Source organism: Palaemon carinicauda, chromosome 7, assembly GCF_036898095.1.
Source record: "Palaemon carinicauda isolate YSFRI2023 chromosome 7, ASM3689809v2, whole genome shotgun sequence".
Classification (NCBI taxonomy): domain Eukaryota; kingdom Metazoa; phylum Arthropoda; class Malacostraca; order Decapoda; family Palaemonidae; genus Palaemon; species Palaemon carinicauda.
The window spans coordinates 27,903,844-27,916,583 of NC_090731.1; the positions used below are offsets into that span (position 1 = coordinate 27,903,844).

The following is a 12,740-nucleotide window of genomic DNA, read 5'->3' on the forward strand; positions in this document are numbered from 1 at the left end:
CAACTTTATCTATTTTTCTGTTAATTACATCATTATACAACGTCTTATCTATGATGCGTTTAAGTTAAGTATATTTTTTTTTCTTCATTCAATTATTGAAACCTTTGCTATTCCATTTTTTCTCTACAGTATTATATATATATAAATATATATATATATATATATATATATATACAAATATATGTATATATATATATATATATATATATATATATATATATATATATATATATGTATGTGTGTGTGTGTGTGTGTGTGTATCTGTATGTAGATACATAAATATGATATATGTATATATATATATATATATATATATATATATACATATATATATATATGTATATATATATATACATATATATATGTATATATATATATATATATATATATATATATATATATTATACGTATGTGAGCTTGAATGACAAAACTGATATTTTTTTATATAGGTGTCAACGAGGATTTTTTTACTTTAACTATTTCCTCTATTTTAGGAATGTATCTAATATTTATTCTATTTACTTACTTATTATTCTCATCGCTTAGAACCAAAATTTAGTTCAAAGAAATGTACGTTACGTGTTTTCTCCTTCACATAAACAGCAAATTGTTCTGGAAACATTTCTAATTCCAACAAATATATTTCCCTCCAAACCAACCCCTTAAAAAAAAAAAAAAGGAAAACAGCGCTAGAAAGATTTAACTTGTAAGTAAATGACCCAAACTACAAAAGATACATTACAGATGTAGTTACTTGCTCTTCATGCCATTGTGTCGTACTGAACTTTCTTGATCTTGAAGTACCTGAAGATGCCGTAACAGAGGACTGTGAGAACGGTAGATCCGGCCAGGGTGGCACCCACTGTCACTGGCACCATCTCATCTCGGTGGACGCGGTGAATACAGTGTTTAGCTGCGGATAATCATGATGTTTTTATCTCTCTTTTTATATAGATAAACGTATATATACATATATAAATATATACTTGGCTATAAGTATATATCTAAATATGTATACATTTATAAGTATACGTAAATATATGTATATATTATTATTGTTATTATAATTACTAGCTAAGCTACAACCCAAGTTGGAAACCAAGATGTTTTAAGCCCAAGGGCTCCAACTGGGTAAAATAGCCCAGTAAGGAAAAGAAATAAGGAAATAGATAAACAATATAAGAAGTAATGAAAAATTAAAATAAAATATTTTAAAAACATATTTATCACTACCACTCGTGATATTAATCAATGTAAATATCAACCCCAATGGCATTCGATACTGAATTCTACCTTTGGGAATGTACATCCACTGGAAATTCATTTATGATAAATTGCTTTTGGCTGGGCATAGGTTCGAATCCTTGCCCAGCCAGAAGCATTCATCATAAATGTATTTCCAGTGGATATGTATTCACAAAGATAGAATTCTGTATTAAATGCCACTATGATTGATATTTACATATGTGCGTATATATATATATATATATATATATATATATATATATATATATATATATATATATATATACACATATATATATGCATACATATATATAATGTATATAAATTATGTATATGTATGTATGTATATATATATATATGTATGTATATATATATATATATATGTATATAAATTATATATATGTATATGTATATATATATATATATATATATATATATATATATATATAAATTATATATATATATATATGCATATACATATACATATTTACGTATATATACTTATATATATAAAAGTTCAAAGAAGCTGCTATTTTAAGATACAGCAAGGCAACTTTATTCTGCCCCCAATTCAACAGAACTTAAGTTTACTACCAGGCCTTTATTGCTAACATCACAAAGCCGAAAATAAGCAAAGTTGTCCTCGAAACACGTCTCTGAACTTACGTCTTCTGAAGTAATCCTCTTCGCAGAAGGCCTGCACTCGAACCTCGTCAAAGTGCAACGTTGCAGTGTTGTTGTTTATGTCAAAGAGGGAAATGTCGTGGAGAAGTAAACAACGGAAAGAGTAGGCGTTGTTCGTCTGCCAGAACTTGCGGTCTTCTTTGCTGGACACGGTGACAGTCGCAGATCCTGGAAACGAACATTTTGTTATGAGAAAGACTAAAGAAGAAGACTTGGTTGCTGTGAAGAAGAATAGATTGTGATGAAGGTCAGGGAGGAAGCACGCGAATGAATAATCAAGGAGTAAGAGACGATAAGAATGAAAACTTCTAAAAAGAAGGAAAATTAAAGTCGAGTAAAAGAAAAAAATTAACAAGATTTGGTAACTGTGACAAAGAAAAAGAATGAGTAATCAAGGAGTAAGAGAAAATAAGAAGGAAAAGGAAAGTTTAGTAACAAAAACAAAAGAAAAAATTAACAGGATTTAGTGAATGTGAAGATGAAAAAGAATGAATAATCAAGTAGTAAGAGAAAGTAAGAAGGAATCCAAAAAGAATGAAAATTAAAGTTTAGTAACAAGAACCAATCAAATTAACAAGATTTGGTGAGTGTGAAGAAGAAAAGGAACGTGACGAAGATCAAGGACGAAGCACAAGAAAGAATAATCAAGGAATAAGAGACGGTGAGAATGAAATAGGAAATAAAAGTTTAGTTACAAATTACAAAACAATTTAACAAGATTTCCAAGTCAATTTCTAAAATTTGGAGTATCCAAGGACCATATTCCACATCGTGGTAATGATAATTGAATCATAAAACCGTGTTTAAATAAATTCTAAAGAATTCTTAAAATTAAATGCTTAGGATAGCAGCTAAGGATTAAGTCACTGCAAGACACACAGTATTTAAAGAATAACTAAAGCCTATTTCTGTCATTCATCATTGAATAATTACTTGTTGATTATAACCATCATGAAACATATCCCAACCCTTTCCTTCACATATCAGAATTATTTGTCTTAATTCCAGTGTTTTCTGACTAAGACTTTAAGGTTTAAAGGCCGCTCATGAATGGTAGAGGCAAAGGACAGTGACAATTCTCTGGCAGGAAAATACCCTAGAGACTGACCATGTATCCCTGTGATCCGCGCCCAAGCCACCTCTCCACCCAAGCTAGAACCAGGGAGGGCCAGGCAATGGCTGCTGATGACTCAGCAGGTAAGGCTTCCCCAAACCTCCGATCCTTAGCTCACAAGGATGGTTGCAGACACTACAAGAAACTATGGACTTTGAGCTTGACTCGATCTCCCGTCAAGCAGAACGCCAGGCAGGGACGTTTCCAATAGGCCACCACAGCCCTACACAATCCCAATAAAGAATCAGACTCACCCGCGCTGTCAGGAAACATGGGGTCTCCTAGGTCATAGGTCAGACTAAACCGTGACACGAACCAGGAATCAGTCAGGTCATCCAGGCCGAAACGAAGTGTCAGGATGAGAGATGAGGACCAGACCACGCTCACTTCGGACACCTGTCCCACGCGGTCACAGCTTCCGTAGACTTCAGAGTCATCAGCTGGAGATACCACTTTTTTCTGGTGGCAGCAGAAAGTGTTGATATTAAGTCTTGCATAATTGTCATTGTTATTGGTTTTAATTATTCTCGCTTTGGGTCAATGTTACTAGCTCTTCTTACTCTTGTATTATTGCTAAAATTTTCCTTACAGTGAAAAGTTTTCTTCAGATTTGTTATAATTTGCATATTGAATATCTCTCCCCTGTAATAAAATAGGCTCCAGTAATGTGATACTTGTAATAAGATTATATAACAAGAGATTAACAAATAAATGTTCATTCTAAACTCTATCAGATCTTCCATAGTTATCATTGTTATGTTTCTTATTACTCTTTCTATGGATCATTGTTACTAGCTTTTCTTGCTCTTTTGTATTATTTCTAAAAAAAAATTATAGTTGTTATATCAAATATCTCTCTCCTGTAAAGAAAAAAATCGATTCCAGAAATGTGATACTCTTAATATAAGTATTCAATTATTTAACAAATAAATGTTCACACTAAGCTCTTATCGGTGTAATTATGAGCCTACTTAAAAAGGATAGTGTCATTAAAATAGACAGCTAAATCATGGCTTCAATGACAGCTTTATGAAATATAAAGTTTTAATTACCTTAGTGAATAGACAAGAATCATACCTTGTCTATAGAACGAAAATACAACAACGTAGATCAGTACTCACTTGAAAGGTTCCTTTGGTATCGGGGTAATAGATGGTTGCTTGAGATTTGAAATATGCCATGACACAGGCGTAGCCATTATCATCATTAACAATGTATGTACCGTCCGAGCGAGTTCGACCATTGCCACTTGCTAAAGAAACAACAAAGGCATTAGTCCTTTACTCATAATCACAGAATACCCAAAGAAACAACAAAGGCATTAGTCCTTAGTCCTTTATTCATAATCATAGAATGCCTAAATAAACAACAAAGGCATTAGTCCTTAGTCCTTTATTCATAATCACAGAATACCTAAAGAAACAATAAAATCATTAGTCCTTAGTCCTTTATTCATAATCACAGAATACCTAAAGAAACAACAAAGTCATTAGCCCTTAGTCCTTTATTCATAATCACAGAATACCTAAAGAAACAACAAAGTCATTAGTCCTTAGTCCTTTATTCATAATCACAAAATACCTAAAGAAACAATAGAGTCATTAGTCCTTTATCCATAATCACAGAATGCCTAAATAAACAACAAAGTCATTAGTCCTTTATCCATAATCACAGAATGCCTAAAGAAATACTAAAGTCATGAGTCCTTTATTCATAATCACAGAATGCCTAAATAAACAACAAAGGCATTAGTTCTTTTATTAATAATCACAGAATGCCTAAATAAACAACAAGGGCATTGGTCATTTATTCATAATCACAGAATACCTAAAGAAACAACAAAGGCATTAGTCCTTTATTCATAATCACAGAATGCCTAAATAAACAACAAGGGCATTAGCCCTTTATTCATAATCACAGAATACCTAAAGAAACAACAAAGTCATTAGTCCTTTATCCATAATGACAGAAAGCCTAAAGAAATGATAAAGTCATGAGTCCTTAATCATAATCACAGAATGCCTAAATAAACAACAAAGGCATTAGTCCTTTATTCATAATCACAGAATACCTAAAGAAACAACAAAGGCATTAGCCCTTTATTCATAATCACAGAATACCTAAGTATATGTAACGTTGATTTTTTTTTTTTGGCACAATTTTATCGCAAGTATTTCATCTATGCTTATTTAAAATTAACTTTAATGTTGTTACTGTTCTTGAGATAGTTTGTGTTAACTGTTCATCCTTTCTCCTGTAGTTTATTTATTTCTTTCTTTTCCTAACTGGGCTATTTTTCACTGTTGGAGAACTTGTAGGGCTTATAGCATCGTACATTTCTGACTAAGGTTGTAGATTTGATCATGATAACAACAACAACAACAACAACAACAACAACAATAATAATAATAATAATAATAATAATAATAATAATAATGCCATTAAACGTTGCTCGTGAGATCTCTCCTTTATCCATACGTAATGAATGATCATTGAAAATATCCTTTCTCAGTACCAGTTTTGAACCCCTTTTAATAAGGCTTTCACTACATCTGAAGAACGTTATTTTCCACCCTTATAAATTATTATATTGCGCTTGCTTTTTTTTCCAACCTGCTCTTTCATGTATTGGCTGATCAGTGGTAATAGATACATAAATTATTTCTGTTATCTTACACTCAGGATAGTATTTAATATAACTTCTTTTAAGGATATTTATTTTAGAAGGAGAAATACCTTTAACCATACATTTATCTCTTGCATATCAATAAAGTAAAATTACTTCGAATCTAAGTATATTGCGTAAGTAATCTGATTGTCAATAACAACAATTATTTAGCTATTAAATTCCTTATCCCTTGCTCTCGGTGTTTGTCTTTGGCATTGTCTTTCAGTAAGCTAATAGCGCAATCTCTTTAAGATTTTCCATAATATTGACCCTCCTCTGCATTCATATCATCCAATATTATACCATCCACTATCAAGTTCTAGAGCTGCACTGAATTAAAAGATTTCTTAAATTTCCTTACATCGGGTTGACTACAACACAGTATTCTAGATGTTTTATTTGGGCTCACTACAACACAATATTCTAAATGTTTTATTTGGGCTCACTACAACACAGTATTCTAGATGTTTTATTTGGGCTCACTACAACACAATATTCTAAATGTTTTATTTGGGCTCACTACAACACAATATTCTAGATGTTTTATTTGGGCTCACTACAACACAATATTCTAGGTGTTTTATTTGGGCTCACTACAACACAATATTCTAGATGTTTTATTCGTGCTGTGACGAAATTGGGATATTTGTTTTTTATATATAATTGAATATATTTATCTTCAAAAGCTAATATTTAGCACAAACGCTTTTCTTTTGAGAAGCCTGGCTTTAGTCATATTTCACAGTTTATCTAATATTTGTTTTGTTTGTTTTAATGTATGATCTATCATGATTTGTTTCATTTTTTGCTTTTTCTCTTTTACAGTTTATTTTAACTTTGTTTTTTATCTTACAATGCAGTTTTCCTTATTGGAGCATTAGCATTTAACGTTTCCATGTAAAGTTACAATAACAATAACTACAATAATAATGATTCATGCAAATAGAAGACTTCCAGGTAAAGTTACAATAACAATAGCAACAATAATAACCATTCAAGCAAAGGGAAGACTTCCAGGTAATGTTACAATGATAATAGCAACAATAATAACCATTCAAGCAAAGGGAAGACTTCCAGGTAATGTTACAGTGATAATAGCAACAATAATAACCATTCAAGTAAAGAGAAGACTTCCAGGTAATGTTATAACAACAACAGCAAAAATAATAACCATTCAAGCAAAGAGAATAAAGTCTGGAGGATGTCCACAAGCGGTTTTGAAGATTCATATATTCAGTTAGGATTAAAGTACTGACTTTGGATCAATCTCCTCAAAACCAATAATATTTGCCTGATGTGAATTCTAACTTATATATTATAAAGAAAGATTATCACAATATTTTAAAAAGGTCAGCTTCTTACTTCGGCAATTCTAAAATGAAATAAAGTTTCCTCATTCACATTTTATACACCCACTTGCTATCAGCATTTACTTGAAAGAAGTGTTATTAATGGGGAAATGTCATTGGTAAAAGCAACGGATCCTCATTTGATAAAAGTCAGTTGAGTGTTATGAATGAACTCTCTGGATGAAGTGTAAGGTTGTACGAGTTTGGGTCTTGAGCTAAATTATTTGCCGAGGTAATACGATTAGTAATGTAATGGTGATATTAATTATCATCATCATCATTATCATCATAACCATCATCATCATTATTATTATTATTATTATTATTATTATTATTGTTATTATTATTATTATTATTATTATTATAGTTATGCAATTGTCCAGGGCCATATGCATGTACTGTGTTATTATTATTATTATTATTATTATTATTATTATTGTTGTTGTTGTTGTTGTTGTTGTTGTTGTTATTATTAATATTAGTATTAATATTATCGTTATTATTATCATTAGCTAAGCTACAACCCTAGTTGGAAAAGCAGGAAGTTATGAGCCCATGGGCTCCAACAGTGAAAAATAACCCAGTGAGGAAAGAAAATAAAGAAATAAATAAACTAAAAGAGTAATGAACAATTGAAATAAATCATTTCAAGAACAGTAACAACATTAAAATACATAATTTTATTAAAAAGAAAAACAAGAGGAATATAAAATAAGATAGAATAGCTTATTCGAGTGTAATCATGAATTAACCTAATTCATATTTATAAAAGAAAATGTTGAAGTTTACTTACTCTGCAAAGCAGCTGCAACTGGCATCCCAACAGCATAGTCATCGTCCACTTTATCATTTTCAGTCAGATTAACGTCGCCGCCTTTCTTCACTTTCTTCCATAAGGTGGACGCTGGAATAACAGTTACTTCAAAAGTGTCATTCTCTTGGTGGTAATCGGCGCGGATTTTATCTGCAGTTTCATCATGGGCGCTTGTTTCAAAGTTGATTTTATCACTGAGGTGGGATTGGCTGGTATAGAGTTTGATTTGTGGGAAATCTGTTATAGATGAGAGGGAGAGACTCAGGTCCGTTACCGAAGACGCCTCTCCAGAGGTTGTGGAGACGGCAGCGTTTGATGTTATCACACCTGTTGGAAGAAAATTTTTTTTTTTTATTTACAAAATTTGAATTGTGGGTACTTTTCAGTTTTTCTATGAGTGACACAGTTAGTATGATAATGATAACTTGGCATGAAAATAAACGACAGAATAGAATTGAATTCGTTTTGTGGAAGAACTTGAAAGAACGATGAAAATAGAATGAAATTTCTTATGTGAAAGAACGTAATAGAACGACCAAAATAAAATTAAAATTATTAAGTTGAAGAACTTAATAGAACGATCAAAATAAAATTAAATATGTCAGCCGGAAAAACTTAGTAGAACGATCAAATTAGAATTAAATTTGTTAAGTGGAAGAACTTATAGAACCATCAAAATAGAATTTATTTGTTAAGTGGAAGAACTTATAGAACCATCAAAAATAGAATTTATTTGGTAAGTGGAAGAACTTATAGAACCATCAAAATAGAATTAAATTTGTCAAGGGGAAGAACTTATAGAACCATCAAAATAGAATGAAATTTGTTAAGTGTAGGAACTTAATAAAACAATCAAAATAGAATGAAATTTGTTAAGTGTAAGAACTTAATAAAACGATCAAAATAGAATGAAATTTGTTAAGTGTAAGATCTCAATAGAACGATCAAAATAATGAAATTTGTTAAGTGGAAGAACTTAATAGAACCATCAAAATAGAATGAAATTTGTTAAGTGTAAGAACTTAATAGAACCATCAAAATAGAATTCAATTTGTTAAGTAGAAGAACTTATAGAACCATGAAAATAGAATGAAATTTGTTAAGTGTAAGAACTTAATAAAACGATCAAAATAGAATGAAATTTGTTAAGTGTAAGAACTTAATAAAACGATCAAAATAGAATGAAATTTGTTAATTGTAAGAACTTAATAAAACGATCAAAATAGAAAGAAATTTGTTAAGTGTAAGAACTTAATAAAACGATCAAAATAGAAAGAAATTTGTTAAGTGTAAGAACTTAATAGAACGATCAAAATAGAATGAGATTTGTCAAGTGGAAGAACTAATAGAACCATCAAAATGGAATTAAATTGGTTAAGTAGAAGAACAGAATGATCAAAATAGACTGAACTTTTTTAAGTGGAAGAACTTAATAGAACGATCAAAATAGAATGAAATTTGTTAAGTGGAAGAACTTATAGAACCATTAAAATAGAATGAAATTTGTTAAGTGGAAGAACTTAATAAAACGATCAAAATAGAATCAAATTTGTTAAGTAGGAGAACTTACTATAACGATCATAATATAAGGAAATTTATTTAATGGAAGAACATAATAGATCGATCAATATAGAATGAAATGTGTTAAGTGGAAGAACTTAATAAAACGATCAAAATAGAATGAAATTTTTTAAGTGGAAGAACTTAATAGAACGATCATAATAGAATGAAATTTGTTAAGTGGAAGAACTTACATATATTTGGCAAATTTAACACTATGAAATCCAAAAGTGGTAATAGTGTCTTCTGGTACCTTAGGCTTATATCAAATTTCCTCCAGCTCTAAAGAATTAATCTTCAGTATTATTATTATTATTATTATTATCATTATTATTATTATTATTATTATTATCATTATTAAATACTAAGCTACAACCCTAGTTGGAAAAGCAGGATGCTATAAGCCTAAGGGCTCCAATAGAGAAAAATATCCCAGTGAGGAAAGGAAAAAAGGGAAATTGAATATTTTAAGAAGAGTAACAACATGAAAATAAATATCTCCTATAAAAATACAAAAACTTCAACAAAACAAGAGAAAGAGAAATAAGATAACAGTGTGTGCTCGAGTGTACCCTCAAGCAAGACAACTCTACCCCAAGGCAGTGGAAGACCATGGTACAGAGGTTATGGCACTAACCACGACTAGAGAACAATGGTTTGATTTTAAATAGGAAAATCCAATAGACACTGAAAATTAGTTCTGAAGTTCAGTGGTAACAATTGCAAAAAAATATAGTATTGTATGATTCACTTATTACTATTTAAAAAAATAAATAAAAAACATTATCAAGAAGAAATGTGTTCGTCAATTAAAGTATATTTACAAGTAGTGGCATATGGTTCACTGAAAGCAAAGTATGAATTTCCCATTTATATTTGCATTGTCTTAATATTTTATATGCTTAAACTTAAAATTCTGGTAAATGGCAGGAGTAAAAATAAAATTTACAGAAAACTGTCTTTAGATTTCCATTCAGTTCGCGTACTACAGTATTTAGGCCTACACCTAAATTTTGTACTATTTATCAAAGTACAGAAACAATACAAGAGATAACAGAATAGGTACGTGTAATGTATGTGATATGTTTACAGTAGGATTCCTTTTTAATTTTTTTGTATCAAATGATTTTAGGTGAATATTCTATAAAAGACGAACATTAGTGTTTATTACAATGTTTCCATAACAAATGTGTGTGTGTGTCTATTCCTGTGTATATGAGAAGATCTTTCAAATAACGATCATTTTCACCCAGATGTTACATTTATGTTTATGTAATCTGCCGATCATCATTTTAGCTTTAGATTAGATACTTTGCCGTCCCATTGTCTGACAGCAATCTAGACCTAAGTGTACGGTTTAATAAATATTGTGACATCTATGTATCTCCCTTAGACAATAAAGAGCAAGTATCTTGCTATATATATATATATAAATATATATATATATATATATATATATATATATATATATATATGTGTGTGTGTGTGTGTGTGTGTATACATATATATATATATTCAAATAAGCCATATATATTTTGATATATTAATGTCTGGATTCTCTTAACGACCTCGGGATCAGAGCCCCAGGCGAAATCTCACAAAGACAAGAGCTTGGCTCCGGCCGGGAATCGAACCCTGGTCGGCAAGCTTATATAGACAGTGACTAACCCATTCGGTATAAGTATAGTAGAATTGTCATTGACTTTTTTCTTCCTTCGTGGCCGAATGGGTTAGTCACTGTCTATATAAGCTTGCCGACCAGGGTTCGATTCCCGGCCGGAGCCAAGCTCTTGTCTTTGTGAGATTTCGCCTGGGGCTCTGATCCCGAGGTCGTTAAGAGAATCCAGACATTAATATATCAAAATATATATGGCTTATTTGAATATGAAAAACACGTAAAAATGTGCAAAATTTATCATATATATATATATATATATATATATATATATATATATACATATGTATATATATATACATATGTATATATATGCATATCTATCTATCTATCTATCTATATATATATATATATATATATATATATATATATATACATATATATATATATATATATATATATATATATATATATATATATATATATATATATATTTCAGGATTAGGGATGGAGGGAGTAGTGATACTCTGGTGAGAGGAGGCTGCTTGTGCATGCATATTTTTACATATTTAGCCGTCATTCTTGACGGATCGCGTACCCTATTCATTATTTAAAACGCATTTTCCTAAATTGCTTTACTCTTTTTGCCTTTGACATTATTATTATTACTAGCTAAGCTACAACCCTAGTTGGAAAAGCAAGATGTTATAAGCCCGAGGGCTCCAACAGGGAAAAATAGCCCAGTGAGGAAAGGAAGTAAATAGACGATATGAGAAATAATGAACAATTTGAATAAAATATTTTGAAAGCAGTAACAACATCAAAACAAATATTTTATATATGAACTGTAAAAAGACTTATATAAGCCTGTTAACATAAAAACATTTGATGCAAGTTAGAACTTTTGAAGTGCTACTGATTCAACTACCCGATAAGGAAGATCATTCCACAACTTGGTCACAGCTGGAATAGAACTTCTATAGTACTGTGTAGTATTGAACTTCATGACGGAGAAGGCCAGACTATTAAAATTAACTGGATACTAAGTATTACGAACAGGATGGAACTGTCGGGGAAGATCTGAGAGTAAAGGATGATCAGAATTATAAAAAATCCTATGCAACAAGCATAAAGAACTAATTGAACGACGGTGCCAGAGATTAATATCTATATTAGGAATAAGACATTTAATTGACGGTAAGTTCCTGTCCAACAAATTAAGATGAGAATCAGCAGCGAAGACCATACAGGAGAACAACACTCAAAACAAGGTAGAATGAAAGAATTAAAACACTTCTTTAGAATAGATTGATCACCAAAAATCTTACAAGACTTTCTCAGAAAGCCATTTTTTTGCCAATTGAAGATGACCTAATGTGTTTCTCAAAAGTAAATTTGCCGTCGAGAATTACACCTAAAATTGGTATCATACAGAGTTAAAGAAACATCAATGCTGAGATACGGATGTTGAGGAGCACCTGTCCTTGACTTACTTAAAATCATACTTTAAGTTTTGTTAGGATTTCTACTTCATGCTCCATAATTTGCACCTTGCACTAATTTTAGCTAGATCTCTATTAAGGGATTCAGCAACCCCAGATCTACATTCAGGGGATGGAGTTGATGCAAAGAGAGTAGCATCATCTGCATATGCAACAAGCTTGTTTTCTAGGCCAAACCACATGTCATGT

At 30.8% G+C, this 12,740-nt stretch overlaps 1 protein-coding gene across 1 annotated transcript in view; it reads right to left on the reverse strand.

Moving 5' to 3' along the window:
* Positions 1-417: 417 nt before the first annotated feature.
* Positions 418-12,740, reverse strand: part of LOC137643539 (uncharacterized) — a 17,679-nt gene continuing 5,356 nt past the window's right edge. The window contains exons 2-6 of the mRNA XM_068376282.1: positions 7,854-8,201; positions 4,165-4,295; positions 3,298-3,502; positions 1,912-2,097; positions 418-913 (exon numbers count right to left, since the gene is read on the reverse strand). Coding sequence (XP_068232383.1) covers positions 762-913; positions 1,912-2,097; positions 3,298-3,502; positions 4,165-4,295; positions 7,854-8,201 — 1,022 coding nt within the window. The 3' untranslated portion in view covers positions 418-761. The remainder of the gene's footprint in view (positions 914-1,911; positions 2,098-3,297; positions 3,503-4,164; positions 4,296-7,853; positions 8,202-12,740) is intronic.